We start from the raw sequence: 17,709 nt of genomic DNA on the forward strand, positions 1-17,709 counted from the left end.
ATGTAAGTGCATCTGTATGTGCAATGCCCACAGCCAGAAGAGGGTGTTAGATCCCCTGGAATTAGAGTTATAGACAGCTGTTAGCCACCATGCATGTTAACTTTTTTTCTTTTTTTTTTTTTTTGGTTTTTTTGAGACAAGATCTCCCTGTAGTCCCAGCTGTCCTGGAACTCACTATGTAGACCAGGCTGGCCTTGAACTCACAAAGATCCACCTGCCTCTGCCTCCCGAGTGCTGGGATTAAAGGCGTGCGCTACCATGCCTGGCCTGAATGTTAACTATTTTAATAACCTGCAATACTGTGCTGCTCTTATTAACTTACTTAAATGTTTAGGGTCATTGGGATTGAAAAGAGTGATTTCCTATCAATATAAGGACATTCAGACAAATATTTCATAAAAAGATGAGCAAGTCAGCCATGGTGGTTCATATCTGTAATCCCAGGGTTTGGGAAACAGAGGCAGGGGGATGAAGAGTTCAAAGACATCCAGGGCTACATAGTAGAGCTTGAGGCCAGCTTTGGACAACATGAGATCTTATCTCTAAAAAAACAGGGAATGGAGGTACTAAATTAGAGTTGGTAGAGCGCTGGCCTAGCATGCCTATGATCCTAGTGATCAGAAGTGGAAGCAGGAGAATCAGAAGTTCAAGATCATCCTCAGCTATTCAAAGCCAGCCTGATTATATGAGAACCTGTCTCAAAAAAAGGAGGCTGGGCGTGGTGGCCCACGCTTCAATCCCAGCACTCAGCAGGCAGGGGCAGGCAGATTTCTGTGAGTTCCAGGCCAGCTGGGGCTATAGGGAGACCTGTCCCAAAAAGATCAAAAAAGAAAGAAAGAAAAAAGGGCTAGCATATATTAGATATTTAGACATTATAACAAGTCTACATAATTAGTTCGGGTTCAGCCAGGGATACATCATGAGATATGCATGTATGGTTGTATAAAAGCATCAAAATAAATAAAAATTTACTGAGGGAACTAGTTGCTTTAAGGAAAACCAGTAGTCAAATGCCCTGGCAAAGCAAAGACCTCCAATTTCAGCTCTATTTACTTCCCCTTTCCAATGTCAGCTCTTCTCTAAGGCTAGCAGACAACTCATTACATATTTGGCTCAACTCAGTACACTCAAAGTTTCTAAGTACTTTCAACACAATTTTAAAAATATATTCAAACCCAGAATATACAGTGAGACTCTGTCTTTTAAGAAAAAAAGGCCTGGCATGATAGCACTGATCTATAAACTCAGCACTCAGGAGGCTAAAAAAGAAAGTTCAAAAATTCAAAGTCAGCTTGGTCTATACAGGGAGACCTTGTTCCAAATAAAGAGTAAAAGTAGAGCAGGGAATGTAGCTCTGTGGCAGAATACTTACCTAGCTGACAGAAGACACTGGGTTAGATCGCCAGCATCACAAAAATAAACAAAACAAAAGAGTAAATGCAAAACAAGTAGAAAGGTAAGAACCTATTATCCCAGTACTGGAGAGGCTGAGCCAGGAAGATTCTGAGTTAAGGCTAGCCCGAACCACAGGAGACCGTAATCTCCCGGATTCCACATCCACCCACAAACAAAAACAAACAAGTCAATATACGTACCACATCCCTGAGTACTTGTGTTACAGTTGCATTTGCATTTCCACCTTTAATCAGCATGGCATTTTTAATGTTTTCATTGAGTTTGGGTTCTCTCTTCTCAAGGAATCTCTTGGCCCTTTTTGTTTTGGGCTTTCTGTTCAGAAAAGAACAATTCAAATAACAATTAACACATTTTCCTCATATTGTACAACTTGACAAATGAGCAAATTCCTTATTTAAAAAAATCAGCTGCCGGGCTTGGTGGCACGCCTTTAGTCTCAGGAGGCTGAGGCAGGTAGAATTCTGAGATCAAAGCCAACCTGGCCCACATAGGGAGTTCCAAGGCAGCTGGGGCTACATCTCAAAAAGATCAGGGAAAAAAAAAGCCAACCAACAGACATCTCATGCACACATCAATTAGGTTTCAACCACTGGACAAAAACCTCATTTTTAAGGAAAGCTATTTCTTTCTTTTTTTAATCTCAATTTTTTGGTCTTTGAGACAGTGTCTCCCTGCAGCTCCAGCTGTCCTGGAATTCACTATGTAGACCAGGCTGGCCATGAACTCAGAGATCCACTTGCCTCTGCCTCCCAAGTGCTGAGATTAAAGGTATGTGGCACCATGCCTGGCTTATTTATTTATTTCATGTGTATGAGTGTATTGCCTGCATGTAGGTAGGTACACTGGTGTCATTAAGTGCCACCAGTCTTTTGGAGGTCAAAAGAGGGCATCAGATCCGCTGGAACTGGAGTTAACATGGTTGTAAGCCACCATGAGGGTGCTGGGACTCAAACCTGGGCCCTCTGGAAGAGAAGCCAGTGCTCTTAACTGCTGAGCCATCTCTCCAGACCCCACATAAAAATCAGATAAAATAGAATAAAAACAACTAGAAAATATGCTAAGATCCACACTTTTAGTATGAAGGTCTATCTTCAAAATGAACTAGATTTAAAAATCTATCTAGGGGCTAGAGAGATGACTCGGCAATTAAGTGTTTTTTAAATTCTTTTTTAAAATTTTTATTTTATGTATATGAGTGTATTGCCTGCATGTTATGTGAGTGCACCCGTGTCATGCAATGCTGTGGAGGTCAGAGAAGGCTTCGGATTCCCCTGGAACTGGAGTTAAGGACGGTTCATAGCTGCCATGTGGGAGCTGGGAATTGAACCTGGGTCCTCTACAAGAGCAGTCAGTGGTCTCAACCACTGAGCCATCTCTCCAGCCCCAGCGCTTGCTGCTCTTACAGAGGATCCAAGAGGTTCCCAATACCCACATCAACTCAAGGGGATTCCACATCTTCTGGCCTTCATGGGCAATGACATGCACATGGGCATAGTAACACAGACACATACACATAAATTTTAAATTTACTTTTCATTTGCTTTTTTATTTTTATTTTCTTTTGTCTTTTTGAGGCAGGGTCTCCCTGTAGCCCCAGCTAGCCTGGAACTATGTAGCTCTGTAGACCAAGTTGGCTTCAATCTGCCTGCCTCTGCCTACTGAGTGCAGGGATTAAGGGTATGTGTGCTACCATGTCTGGCTTATTTTTAATAAATTATTTTTAATTATGTGTATGTGTGTGTGTGTGTACACATGAGTACAGGTGTCTGAGGAGACCAGAGGTATCAGAGTCCCTGGAACAAGAGTTACAAGCAGTTGTGAGCTGCCAGATGTGGTTGCTGGGAAATCAACTTAGGTCTTCTAGATGAACAGTAAGCACTCTTAGCCATTGAACCATCTCTTCAACCTCACATTAAAACTGTTTTTAAAATGAAACCATTTCTGTTTAAAAAAAAAGATTGGGGCTGGAGGGATGGCTCAGTGGTTAAAGGCACTGGCTGTTCTTGCACAGGACCCAGGTTCGGTTCCCAATACCCACAAGGTGGCTAACAACCATTCATCCATCTTCTGGCCTCCACAGGCATTGCATGTACAGATGCACTTATATACATACACATAAAACAAAAATGAATTTTTTTAAAAAAGAAGATCTTCACTAACCATCCCCCATTAAAGAAAAACAAATTCATTATTCTGATTTTATGGTGTGACAGTAGGAGTAGAATGTTATACATTTCTGTTCAAGAGCAAGGCTTCATTCACCTTTGCCTGATCTATGGTAAAAACACTGCACTTTTCAAACAGGTCTCTGTTACCTATTTACAGAATTCTTCCTCTTTTTAAAAAAAAAATATTTTAGTACTTGGGACACAAAAGCAGGTGGATCTCTTTGAATTCTAGGCCAGCCTGGTCTACAGAGTGAGTTCTAGTCCAGCTGGGGCTACAGGAGACCCTGTCCCAAAAAGACCAAAAAAATAAAAAATTAAAAAATAAAAACAATATTTTATTTATTTTTATTTTATGTGTATAAGTATAGTGCTTGCAGTAGGTAGGTGCACCTGTGTCCTGCAGTCCCTGTGGAGGTCAGAAGAGGGTGTCAAATACCCTGGAACTGGAATTACAGTTGTTAGCTGCCATGTGGATGCTGGGTCCTCTGTAAGAGCAGCCAGTGCTCTTAATCACTGAGCCATCTCTTCAGCCCTCTTCCTCTTTTTTAATAAATGGTTTTATTTATTTATTATGTTTATGAGTGTGCCTGCAGAGGCCAGAAAAGGGTGTCAGATCCCCTGAAACTGGAGTTAAGAATGGTTATAAGCTGCCACATGTGTGCTGGGAACCAAACTTGGGTCCTCTTTGAGAGTAGTCAGTGCTCTTAACCAGTCAACTCCAATTCTTCCTCTCTTAAATAACTATAATCTTCCCTCTTGCAGTTGTAGACACAAGTAGGGAAAGAAAAGAAAAACAGAAAATATACACACTTTAGTATCCCATATACAATTAAACTCTCCTTCACGGCTGATGAGATGGCTCAGCGGTTAAGAACATGCATTGCTCTTCCAGAGGACCTAAGTTCAATTCCCAACACCCATATAAGGTGGCCAGCTACCACCTATAATTCCAGGTCCAGGAGATCTGACACCTCTGGCCCAGCCAATACTAATGTGCACATACAAACACAAACACACACACACACAAACACACACACACACACACAAAAGAAAATTCTTCACCAGGTAAAATGTCACATATAAAGCACCTGGCCATTTACTGGTTGATGAAGATACACATTTTTATTATATGAAATCAAGGCACATAGGGTATCTATAGAGCAATAATTACTATGCACTCTATTTTCACCTTTTTTTTTTTACTTTTCACTTATCAAGAACGAATGTAAATAGCATTTTACTCCTTTAGAGAGGCATAGTCGTGCACAAAATCGCTCAATTAATACTAAAAAGAGCGTCTCATTTATATTACATATTTCCTAAATAGCAAGGAAACAGCAGCAGTTAATATTTAAGAACTCAGTAAATATTTAAGAAACTTAAACATCACTCAAGGATAAACAGAATGTTACAATGTTGGGGAGGAAATGAACATATTGTACATGCTATAGCAAAGGCTACTCTCTTGCAGTTCTATGGTCCACGACTACTACGGTATCTATTTTACAGTGTAAACGGATTTAGGGTAGTTTAAGGGCCAAAGTCACTAAGCTTGCACCGGACTGTCACCTAGCTCTGGTCAGACTCCGAGGCCTGTTCTCTTAACCCTGTCCACCCAAGCCCTCAGGGGCGGGGACAGAAGCAGACAACCGCTCGGACCCTCGGCCCACCCCGCAGCTCCCAAGAGCCGCGCTCCCAGCAGTCGTTCGGCGGCCGGGCTTCATCAGCACGGAAGACGGAGCTGGAGAATCCAGCGGCCCCTCCTCCGGCACGACTAGCAGAACGCATCAAAAAAAGAGCAAAAAGAGAGAGAACGCGACCGAGATCACGCACTGCAACCGAGATACTCTCCCCACGCCGTCCCACCCCACACACTCACAGGACTCGATCTAGAGCGTCCATCGCTACCGGAACCCCGGCGCATACACGTGCGTCGCGCGCTTGCGCAAGAGAGCTTGCGTGTGTCGGAATGGCGGAACCGGAAGTACATAACTGCGACTTCCTGAGACAGCCGGGCCCAGCTGGCTGGCGGCCCTATTGGGTGAGAATAGCGTTCTGTTCCCTTGGTTACACAGTTTTGTTCCGCTTTTAATCCCGATAGTAAATACTGTAAGTGATTTGGTGTGTATCCCTGGAGTGGAGGATTCGGGGGTCAAGTTTCCTCATCAGCGAATTGCCCAGGGTGCTGGAAAGGGTGAAGGCTCGGTACTCAGGTACTTAGATACTGATGTCAGCCACCGTGGTGCCGCACACCCCTTATCGCAGCAGTTGGGCGGCAGAGGCAGATGGATCTTTATGAGTTTGAGGCCAGCCAGAACTAGTGAGCCCCTGTCTCAAAATAAGACTGAAAAAATGCTGACTTGAAATGGGTACTACTGATCTAACCGCGAAATCAAGTGAGGCAGTTTGAGTACAGTTGCCTACTACAAAAAGGTTCACGAAAAACACTGCTGATCATGATCTCCCTTCAGTTTTTTTTTTTTTTTTTGGCATGTAATTTGCATATAGTTATGTAAAATACACCCTGTAATGTATACGATTCGGTGAGTTTTGGTGCGTTCAGAAAGACGTGTAGCCATGAGCCAGGCAAGCCCATAATTCCAGCATTTAATTTGGGAGACTGAGGAGGGAGAATTGCAAGGTGAAGGCCGGCCTGGGCTCGACAAAGATACTGTCTTTCAAAAAATAAAAATAAAATAAATAACCAAGTGTGGTGGTGCATGTCTTTTATATCAGCACTTGGGAGGCAGAGACAGTTGGATCTCTGTGAGATCAAGACCAGCCTGGTTGACAATGGTGAGTGGGGCTGCTGGGAGAGCCTGTCTCAAATAGACAAAAAAAAAAAAAAAAAAAAAAAAAAAAAAAAAAAAGCTCGGCATTGTGCAGGCTTGTCATTAGAGCACTTAACAAGTCAAGGCAGGAGGACATGGAGTTGAAGATTAATAACCATATAGAAATTAGATACTAGTCTGAGCTATGGTAGATAATGTCTCAAAAAAAAAAAAGTGCAACCAGAACCACTATCTAATTTGCAGAATATTTATCACTTCAAATAGCCCCACTCTGGCACTGGCAACTTTTAATTCATTTTATGTTCCATGGATTTGCCTATTCTGGATGTTTGTATTATAACCTGAATCAAAGTGTCATAACTTTGTGTCTGACTTCTTTAACTTGCTAGGTTGGTTTTTTTTTTTTTTTTTTTTTTTTTTTTTTTTTTTTCTCCCTAAGTAGCCTTATCTGGCCTGGCCTGTGTTTTGCCTGCTCAGTGTGTGTAAATGCACCCACGCATGCAATGCCTTCAGAGGCCAGAAGAGGGTGTCATATCCCCTGGACAGTTAGCCACCATGTGAGTACTGGGAACAAAACCTGGGTCCTCTGCAAGAGGAGGTGGTGTTCCTAACTGCTGGTGCATCTCTTCAGTCCAAGATTTAAAAAAAAAAAACAACAAAAAAAAAAACCTATGTGTATTTATGTGTATCATTGTGCATCTGTGAGTGCAGGTGCTCAGAGTCCAGAATAGGGCACCAGATCCCCTGGAGCTGGAGTTGCAGTTGTAAGCCACCTGTCCTGTGTGCTGAAACTGAACTGAGGTTATCTGCAAGAGCCATAGGCATTCTTAACCACTGAGCCATCTCTCCAGCCCCAAGTCCATATTTTTCAAAAGGCATGTATAGTACTTATGAATCTCCCATGTCCAGATAGGGTTTTGTTATTTTCTTAATGGTGCTGGGCATTATACCCAGAGACTCATACATGATCAATAAGCATTCTACCACAGGGCTATACCACAAATCAAGGAGTCATTTTTTTTGTTTGGTCTTTTTGAGACAGGGTCTCCCTGCAGCCTCAGCTGGCTTGGTACTTGCTATGTAGACCAGGCTGGCCTACAGCCAGAGATTTGCCTGCCTCTGCCTCCCCAATGCTGGGATTAAAGGCATGCGCCATCATGCCTGGCCAAGAGTCATTTTTTTTAAATCATACTAGTACTTGGTATTCTATTATTATCTTGGAGTGCTGAAAGGGAAACTCAAGGTCATTTTAGCAGGAAGAGTTTTGTTATCTAACTCATAGTCTAAGACAGTGTCGGTTTTCAGAACCCAATTGTTCTAGTTAGCTTTCTGTTACTGTGCTAAAACACTAACCAAAAGCAATTTGGAGATGGAAAGGATTACTTGGTTTATATGTCCCAATCACAGTCCATCAAGGGAAGCCAAGGCAGGAACTCAAGGCAGGAACTTGAAGGTAGTAACTGAAGCAGAGACCGTGAAGGAATGCTACTTCTTGACTTCCTTCTCCTGGCTTGCTCAGCTACTTTTCTTACTCAGTACAGGCCCACCTGCCAGTGGGTTGGGCCCGCTATTAATTAGTAATCAAGAAAATGTCCCACAGGTGTACCCACAGGCTTCTCTGATAGAAGTAATTCCTCAACTGAGAGTCTCTTCCCAGGCGACTCTAGTTTGTGTCAAGCTGAAACTAACCAGCATGCCAATCTTCTGTCTTGTTTCTCTGCTCCTCAGAGGTTCTATTTGCAAGACTTTAAAATACATAAACAGGAGGCTGGAGAGATGGCTCAGCGGTTAAGAGGACTGGATGCTCTTGCAGGGGACCTGGGTTTGATTCCCAGTACCCACATGGTGGCTAACACCCTCTAGTGGCCTCCACAGGTCCTGCGTGATGCAGGTGCACTTACATACATGCAGGCAATACACTCATACACATAAAAATAATACAATATTGGGCTGGGCATGGTGGCACACGCCTTTAATCCCAGCACTTGGGAGGCAGGCGGATCTTTGTGAGTTCGAGGCCAGCCTGGTCTACATAGTGAGTTCCAGGACAGCTGGGGCTACAAGGAGACCCTGTCTCAAAAAAAAAAGATTAAAAAATAATACTAATAATACAATATTTTAAAATACATGAGCAATACTCTGGTTTCTCTTCAGATCATATAAAATACATGAACACTTCCTGCAATCAAAAGGCTAAAAGCAAGATTGTGAATTTGAGGGTATTTGAGTTACATAGCAAAAATTTGTCTCAAGAGTAGGGGGTGGAGCACAAGATGGCTTAGCAAGTAAGCACTTGCTGCACAAATATGACCAGTTTGATCCCTGGGACCCACGTAAAGATAGAACCATCTCCACAAAGTTGTCCTCTGACCTCCTCACAAACCCTAGCCCCCAATCACACACACAATAATTATAAATAAAACTTTTTTTTTTTTTTTTTTGAGACAAGATCTCAATGTGTAGCCCTGGCTAGCATGGAACTCACTTTGTAGACTAGGCTGGCCTCAAACTCAGAGATCTGCCTGCCTCTGCCTCTTGAACTAAAGATGTATTCTACTATGCCTGGCACAATTATAAGTAAAAAAATTTTATTTGGTCTTTTGAGACAGGGTCTCCCTGTAGCCCTAGCTGGCCTGGAACTTGCTATGTAAAACAGGCTGGCCTCATGCTCACAGAGATCCGCCTGCCTCTGCCTCTGGAATGCTGGGACTAAAGGCATGTGCCACCATGCCCAGCTCATAAATAAAAATTTTTTAAAAGAAAAGGAAAAAATGCTCAGGTAAATAAATTCATTAAAAGAAAAGAACTCATCATAAAAGAGACCCAAAAGTCACCTTAAGTCATATTTTTAAAAATGTAATTCAAACATGGTTTTGCATGATTCTGGTACATAACTGAGAATACACGTATGGCTGACAAGAACAAAACGGTGAGCCGGCCGAATGCTACAGTCAACTATTTTACACAAAACCTCTTTTTAAAAAGTTCATAACTGGCCAATATGAGAAATATTTCCATCTTGAGTTTTCATGAAAACAGAACTTTCTCAGATGAAGAAGTATCAACAGGAGGTCCAGGATGAGCTGTTTCCGAGTGTAGTCCTTTCTCCTGTTCAAACAGCTGTGCACTGTCTTTCATTTGAATCTCTTGTTCTTCCAACTCCAAAGGTTTATCCGGGGCTGGAGCTGCAGCTTCATCTTCATTTTCATGTAGAAAGCTACAAATCATGTTGGGTCTATAGGAGAAATCATTATCCTTCATTTGCAGCCATTCCACCCCGTCTAATTGGGGAGGGGTAAACAGAGGACAAACAAGAAACATAAAATTTAGTTCATATTTTTCTTAATAAACGACGAATGCGAGCAAGGATATGAGGACAGAGGAACCTTTATATACTGCTGATGTAGCTACTATATAATTCAGTGTGGAGACTCCACATAAAAAAACAAAAGTAGGGCTGGGTGTGGTGCACACCTTTAACCCCAGTACGAGGAAGACAGGCAAGGTGGATCTCTGTGACTGAGGCCAGTCTGGTCTGCATAGCAAGTTCCAGGCCAGCTGGGGCTACAGGGAGACCCTGTCTCAAACAAAAACCAGCAAAAAGCCCCACAAAAAACAAAAGAAAGAACTACTATGTGTACCCGAAGTACCATTCCTGGCTATATATCCAAGGACTCTTTTTTTTTTTAATATTTATTTATTTATTTTATTTTATTTATTTATTTATGTGTATGGGTGTTTTGCCTACATGTTTGTAAGCATACCTGTGCATGCAATGGTACAGAGACCAGAGAGGCAGATGGATCCTGGTACTGGAGTTATGAGTTGTACCACGCCTGGCAATATTTATTATTTTTATGTGTATGTGTGTATTACTTGCATGTAGGTAAGTGGACCCGTGTTGTGCAGTGCCCAAGGAGGACAGAAGACACTGTTGGATCCCCTGGAACTGGAGTTATGGACAGTTGTTAGCTGCCATGTGGGTGCTGGGATTCAAACCCTGGTCTTCTCTAAGAACAGACAGTGTTCTTAGCTGATAAGCCATCTCTCCAGCCCCATACCCAAGGACTCGTAAGTCAGTATGCCACGGGGATACTTGTACACCCATGATTATAGCTGCACTATTCACAGCCAGCCTGGAACCAGCCTTAAGATCCCGCAATAGATGAGTAAAGGAAATGTGTGTGGAGGTGGGGTGGGGTGGACACAACTTTGCATACATGAGGCTTCCTGTTTGATCTCCAGTATCTTCACTTCAAAACAGGCATCTTTATTTTTATCTAATTCTGGGAGGGCTGGTGAAACGGCTCAGCTGGTAAAAGTACTTGCCATGCAAGCCTGGGGACCATAGTTGAAGGAGCGAACTGATGTCTAAATGCACACCACGCCACACATCCACTCCCACTCACTCACAACATAATACATTTTAAGGTTGGATATGGTGGCACATGCCTTTAATCCCAGCACTTGGGAGGTAGAGGGAAGCACAGCTCTGAGTTCTAGGCTACCCTGGTCTACACAGTGAATTCCAAACCAGCCAGGGCTACACAGTGAGATGCTGCCTCAAAACAAGGGCGGGGGGCAGTGGGGGAGGGAGACTAGAGAGACTGCTCAGTGGTTGAGAGCACTTGCTCTTGCAAAGGACCCAGGTTTGGTTTTCAGCACCTACATGGTGGCACACAACCTTCTGTAACTCCAGTTCCAGAGGATCCAATACATAAAATTTTAAAATCTTAAAAAAAATTTATTTTTAATGTATAGTTTAACTGAGGTTTTGTACATTTCATACAAAAGATCTTAGTCAAATTTAGACCCCGCCTCCGACATTTGTACCCACCCACAGTCCCCACCGCTGTTATTTCATGCATTCTGTCATATATGTTAAGGCCTACCCAGTCAAGCATTTGTACCCAGATGTCCTTCTGTGAGAACGTTCTAAAGTCAACATGTTGTTTTACAGAAAAAGTATTTTCAAAAAGCATTTAAAAAATGCTTGAGTTCCTTTTGAAAATACAAATAATAATAATTGGGGGCTGGAGAGATGGCTCAGTGGTTAAGAACCACTGTTCTTACAGGAGACCCAGGTTTGAATCCCAGCACCCACATGATTTTTTTTAAACTGTGTGTGTTTGTGTATATTTGTGTCCATGTATCTGTCCACATATGAGCATGTGTGTATAAAGGCCAGAAATGAACATCAAGTGTTTTCCTCAATTGCTCTCTACCTTTTTTTTTTCTTTTTTGACAGGGTCTCCCATAGCCACAGCTGGCCTGGAACTCACTAGGTAGACCAGGCTAGCCTTGATCTCACAGAGATCCATCTGCCTCCCGAGTGCTGGAATTAGAGGTGTAAGCCACCACACCCAGCCTCTACCTCATTTTCTGAGACAGGGTCTCAAACTAAACCTGGAGCTTGCTGATTTAGCTAGACTGGCTGGCCAGCAAGCCCCAGGGATCCTCCTTGTTTGCACATCTCCAAGTGCTAGGATTGAAGGCACAGGCCACTGCATGGTGCTGCAAGTCCTCATGTTTGTGCAGCAAGTACTTTATCAACTGAGCCATCTCCCCATCACCTACAACAGGTATCTTTACACTGTGAGTGATGGTGCATGCCTATAATCCCAGCACTAGGGAGGTAGATGCAGGAGGATCAGAAGTTCAAGGTCATCCCAACCAGGCCTATGAGAGATCCTGTCTTGAAAGAAAGAAGGGAGGGAGGAGGAAGGGAGGGAAGAAGGAGGGAAGGAAGGAAGGAAATGTGGTACATATACACAATGGAATTTATTTTGCTAAAAGAATTATTAAACTGACATTTGTAGGAAAATGGATGCAACTAGAGACCATTATGTCAAGCAAAATAAGCCAATCCAGAATGACAATAGCATGTTTTTTCTCAGATAGGGAATCTAAATTTAGAGTGTGTGTGTATGTGTATGTGTGTGTGTGTGTGTGAGAGAGAGAGAGAGAGAGAGAGAGAGAGAGATGGAAGTAGAGAGGGGCCTAAAAGGAGGAAGAAGGAGAATCTTATTAGAGGGTAATGTAATACATGTGACATGAAAGCAAGAGGGGAAACTATTGGCCTTGAACACTTAGCAGTCTTCCTGTCTTGGCCTCCCAAGTGCTGGGATTTTAAGTACGAGGCAGCTACCACACCCAGCTTAGTGCTCAACTTTAATATATTAAACATATTACATATAGTTATTTCTACAAAGTACAAATTATATCCTGATAGCAGTGTGTCACTGTCAAAGCCAACGCTAAGATCTCTCTCTCTCTCTCTCTCTCTCTCTCTCTCGTTCGCTTGCTTACTCACTCGCTCTGTCTCTGGTGTGTGGTACTCAGGATTTGTTTTCAAGGCAAGGTTTCAAGTGGCTCAGACCTTCGTTGCACTTGCCTGAATCTGGCCTTGAACTCCAGATCTTCAGCTGCCTCCACTTCCAAAGTGCTGTAATTCCAAGCGTGTACCACCACATCCTAGTGGTCCTGAACATCAAACCCAGGGCTTCACACATACTAAGCAAAAACTATACACTGAGCTACATCCCCAGTCCAAGATAACCATTTTCAAAGAATTAAGTGAACAAACCTATGTTTTCTTCTCCTTCCTTCTTTTCTGTCAGAAGCGTTCTTGTCATGCTGAGCTTCTTCATTGTATGGCATTTGTATTTCAGCACTGTTTTATCATTCCCTTCTGGATCCACTAGGACATAAAATAGTCTTAATTATTACACTGCCTAATGCATCAAAAGATGATGATGAAGTTCCTCTTTAATAATTCCAATCTAGGGAGTTACCTTCCTATCAAGACCGTACTGTAAGTTCAAAGTATGATTCCTCCTTCTATTCCAAATGCAGAGAAATGACAGATAACATACTATCACTGCTATCAAAACCAAACACCTCCAAGAACAGAAACATTAAGCAATGAAATTGGAGCCATAGTCTTAAGCCCTAATACGGGAAACTGGGGTTAGGAATTAGCCCACAGGGTAACGGGGTCTACAATTTTGCCTCTGAAATGAAACACCAGAATCAGACAGTGGGCCTAACCAAGAGGAGGATGAGGCTTTGAGCCAAAGATGGGAAGCACTGGAAACTTCCACACCCTGCTCTGTTGAGTGTAAGCTGATTCTACACGTTAGAGAGCAGCATGGTGATATCAATTTGAACTATATAAAATTCAGCCATTGTTGATATTCAGTCAAACTGGAAATTTCACATGACTCAAGTTGCTAGTAAAGCTGAAGATAACACACATTCATCAACTTCTCCCCCACCCCCACTTTCCTTTTTGTGCTGGGATTATGGCTAAAATCTCATACATGCTAAGCTCGTGCTCCACAGCCGAGATACAACCCCAGCCCTTGTTAAACTATATCTTCCCCTGGCTCATCAATCTATTTTTATATGTAAACTTCACAGACATCTTTATCAATATACACAAAGAGGGACATAAAAGAATGCCTGGCAACATTTTGCAGTAAGGTAGTCAGCACCGCTCAGAATGTTAAGCCAGGCATGGAAGGAAGCACACTCCTGTAATCCCAGCATTCAGATGGCTAAGGCAAGATGATCGAAAGTCTTAAGTTTGCTAATAGTTCCCAAGTTTCTCAGGCTGGCCTTAAACTCACACTCCTCCTGGCTCAGCCTTCTCAGTAGCTGGAATCAAAGGCCTGTGCCATCAGATGCAGCTTCTCTGTATGTAACTAGATTCCAAGGCAATTCTGACAAAAAGGGAGGATCTGATATAGACAGTGTATACATAAGGAACTTAATTGTTTTATTTTAAATTTCCTTTGTTGTTATTTTATTTATTATTTTTTGTTTGGGGTTTTTTTGGTCTTTTTGAGACAGGGTCTCCCTGTAGCTCCAGCTGTCCTGGAACTCACTATGTAGACCAGGCTGGCCTTGAACTCAGAGAGTCCACCTGCCTCTGCCTCCCGAGTGCTGGGATTAAAGGCATGTATGTGCCACCACGCCCGGCTTATTTATGTATTTATTTATTTTTTGCAGGTTTTTAATTGGGTTTCCATGGGTTGGGAAGGTAACCTTAGGGCATGCCCCTCCCCACAAGAAATGTCCATTCTAATCCTCCTGAGGTGTTTTCTGGAACTTTCTTTGTCTTTGTTCCACTCTTGTTGCCAGCAGTAGCTTGAGGCTCACTGCTAGCTTGCTCCGCCTTAGAAGAAAATTTCCTTTTTTCCTGGGGACACTCCTGTTTGCTGCCTCTTTGGGGGCCATTTCCTCCTGAGGTACGGACATCTTCCTTTTAGGAGGAAGGCTTGTGCTGGCAGCAGCAGTCTCTTCTGGACCACTAACCAGCGCCTCCTTGGAGAGAGCTTTCTTTTTTTCTTTTAGAGGAAGAAACAGGTGGCTCTTCTTCTATTCCATTTCCTGAGGCACCTCCTGGGGCTTTGTTTTTTTTCTTCTTTTTCGGTTTTTCACATCTCCTCCCATTCCTCTGGAGCACTGCTGTTTTCTAAAGAAGCCAGGGCCAGTGCAGCTAGTCCCTTCTTTTCCTTCTTCAAGCGTTTCTTCTTCTGTTTTTCCAGCTTCCTGGTAATCTCACCAGCCACTTCCTCTGCCTGAACCATTGCTTCCTTCATGACTTCTAGATTTTTCCATGGAATTTCTCCAGTCTCAGAAAGATAACCGCCCCTCAACTTGTTCTCGGAGCTTCTCCCCAAATACACTTGCAGGCACCTCAGAGAAGCAATCAATTTGTGATGCAATACTGCATTTGTTTGCTAGATATTGAGAGATGTGGCCTTTGTTCTTGGCAGCTGCTTGGCCAATGAAGGTGGAATGGAAAATGATTCCATATTTTGGTGTATTACCTCTTGTCTTTAGGTCTCTGGAAGCTTGGTCCCTTTGCTGGGCCCTGGGAATCACTCAGACACTAGGACTAGCCATCACCCTTTGTTATTTATTTTTATGTGTATGAGTACTTTGCCTATATAAGTACACCCATGTCATACAATGCACATGGAGGCCAGAAGAGGCTATTGGATCCCCTGGAACTGGAGTTACAGATAGCTGTTAGATGCCATGTAGGTGCTGGGAACCTGGGTCCTCTGCAAGAACAGCCAGTGCTCTTAACCACTGACCTGCCTCTCCAGTCCCAGCTAACTTTTTTTTTACAAGTTTCAACAAATCAACTCAAAAAATTAATCATTACTGTTAAAACCATCAAATTGTTTTAAATTACATTTATTTATTTATGTGTATGTGCACACACTCCAGGAACCTGTGGAGGTCAGAAGTCAACCAGCTGGTAGGAGTCAGTTCTCTCCTTCAACCACATGGGCCTAGGGATCAAATTCAGGTTGTCAGGCTTGGAGGCAAGCCTGAGCATCTTACTGGCTTGAGATATTTAATTTTTTTTTTTTTTTTGAGATAGGATCTCACTATATTGCCTCAGCTGATTTGAAACTCACTGTGTAGATCTGGCTAGCCTCAAATTCAGAGATCTACCTTCTATCTGCCTCTGCCTCCCTAGTGCTAGGATTAAAGGGCATACCACCATGCCCAGCCTGAGATACTTAATATTTCTTATATACAGTGTATTTGAAGGTAGGCATAGTGCCACATGCCTGTAATCCTGGTACTCAGGAGGCATGAGTTCAAAGCAAGCCTGAGTTACATAGCTGACTCAGTATCAAACAATCAAACCAAAACAGAACAATAAAAAAAAATACATAGTATATTTGAAATAGTTTATAGAAAATAAAAGTTGGGCTAGCAACGGAATTACTTACCATGTTCAACACTTTCTTCAAATATAACACAGGTTCCAAGAGTATCTGTAGAAGAATGTTAAGGGAAATTAGAAAAGACAACAGTACTACCTCTCTGAAAGTGATATAAAAAAGGAGTTTCGGGGGCTGGAGAGATGGTTCAGCGGTTAAGAGCACTGACTGCTCTTGCAGAATACCCGGGTTCAATTCCCAGCACCCACATGGTAGCTACGAACCGTCCCTAACTCCAGTTCCAGGGGAATCCAAAGCCCTCTTTTGACCTCCGAGGCACTGCACGACACAGGCACACTAGCATACATGCAGGCAATACACTCATACAAAACAAAAATAACAAATAAAATATTTAAAAAAAGAAAAGGAATTTCATCTATCAGGTAACTTCCTACCTTCATATTCCCCAGCAAAGACATAGTTGTCCACTTGCAGAATTGGCCTTTCAGTGTCAATTCCCTACAACAGATGAAAGGGTCATAAAATACCATCATTAGAAAATGCCCTTAAGGGCCAGGTGTGATAGCACATGTCTTTAATCCCAGCAATCCCAAGGCAAAGGCAAGTGGATCTCTTTGAGTTCAAGGCCAGCCTGGTCTACATAGTGACAGCTGGGGCTACAGGGAGACCCTGCCTCAAAAAGACCAAAAAAAAAGAAAGAAAAGAAAAATGCCCTTAAGGGATGGCAAAATGGATCAGCAAGTAGGAGTGCTTGCCACTGAGTTTGGTGACCTGAGTTCAATCCCTAGGACCCACATGGTAGATGGAGAAAACTGACTTCCACAAGTTGTCCTCTAACCTCTACATGTGTGCTATGGCACATGCACACTCATACACAAACAAAATCAATGTAATTTAAAAAATAAATGTGGGGCTAGAGAGATGGCTCAGCAGTTAAGAGCACTGACTGCTCTTGCAGAGGACCTGGGCTCGATTCCCAGCACCCACATAGTGGCTAACAACCATCCTTAACTCCAGTTCCAAGGGATTCAACACCCTCTTCTGGTGTCCACAGGCACTGTACACACATAGTGCACTTACATGGCAGTAAAAACACTCATACATGTAAAATAGAAATAAATACATTTAAAAAATTTTTATTTTTATTTTATATGTGTGTACTGCCTGCATGAAGGTTAAGTGCACCTGTGTCATGCAATGCTCGTGGAGGTCAGAAGAGGCCATCTGATCCCATGGGACTGGAATTACGGACAATTGTTAGCTGCCATGTGGGTGTTGGGATCGAACCTGGGTCTTCTATAAGAACAACCGGTGTTAACCACTGAGCCATCTTTCTAGCCCCCAAAATAAATACATTTTTAAAAATAAAAATTTAAAAAAGAAATAAAGGAAATAAAGGAAAATGCCTTTAAATTCTGGGTATAATGGCACACACTGGTAATTCCAGCATTCAAGAGGTAGAGGCAGAAGGATCAGGAGTTTAAAGATAGCACTGACGCCAGGCGTGGTAGCACACACCTTTAATCCCAGCACTTGGGAGGCAGAGGCAGGTGGATCTACATAGTAGGTTCCAGGCCAGCTGGGGCTACAGGGAGACCCTGTCTCAAAAAGACCAGAAAAAAA

General features: G+C 42.7%; 2 protein-coding genes across 3 annotated transcripts in view; both read right to left on the reverse strand.

The window, feature by feature from the left end:
- Positions 1-5,571, reverse strand: part of Rpf2 (ribosome production factor 2 homolog) — a 31,627-nt gene extending 26,056 nt beyond the window's left edge. Inside the window, exons 1-2 of one of the 2 annotated variants that reach the window (XM_008852406.2) lie at positions 5,464-5,571; positions 1,596-1,728 (exon numbers count right to left, since the gene is read on the reverse strand). In XM_008852406.2, coding sequence (XP_008850628.1) covers positions 1,596-1,728; positions 5,464-5,486 — 156 coding nt within the window. In that variant the 5' untranslated portion in view covers positions 5,487-5,571. Of the gene's footprint in view, positions 1-1,595; positions 1,729-5,463 lie in introns of those variants that run through there. The other variant, XM_029555728.1, reaches the window with a different exon arrangement.
- Positions 5,572-9,216: 3,645 nt separating this feature from the next.
- The window catches only part of Gtf3c6 (general transcription factor IIIC subunit 6), an 11,721-nt gene continuing 3,228 nt past the window's right edge, over positions 9,217-17,709 (reverse strand). Inside the window, 5 exon segments of the mRNA XM_029555729.1 lie at positions 9,217-9,424; positions 9,427-9,657; positions 12,963-13,076; positions 16,135-16,179; positions 16,521-16,584. Coding sequence (XP_029411589.1) covers positions 9,363-9,424; positions 9,427-9,657; positions 12,963-13,076; positions 16,135-16,179; positions 16,521-16,584 — 516 coding nt within the window. The 3' untranslated portion in view covers positions 9,217-9,362.

This window comes from Nannospalax galili, unplaced genomic scaffold (genome assembly GCF_000622305.1).
Source record: "Nannospalax galili isolate Female #2095 unplaced genomic scaffold, S.galili_v1.0 scaffold646, whole genome shotgun sequence".
Lineage (NCBI taxonomy): Eukaryota > Metazoa > Chordata > Mammalia > Rodentia > Spalacidae > Nannospalax > Nannospalax galili.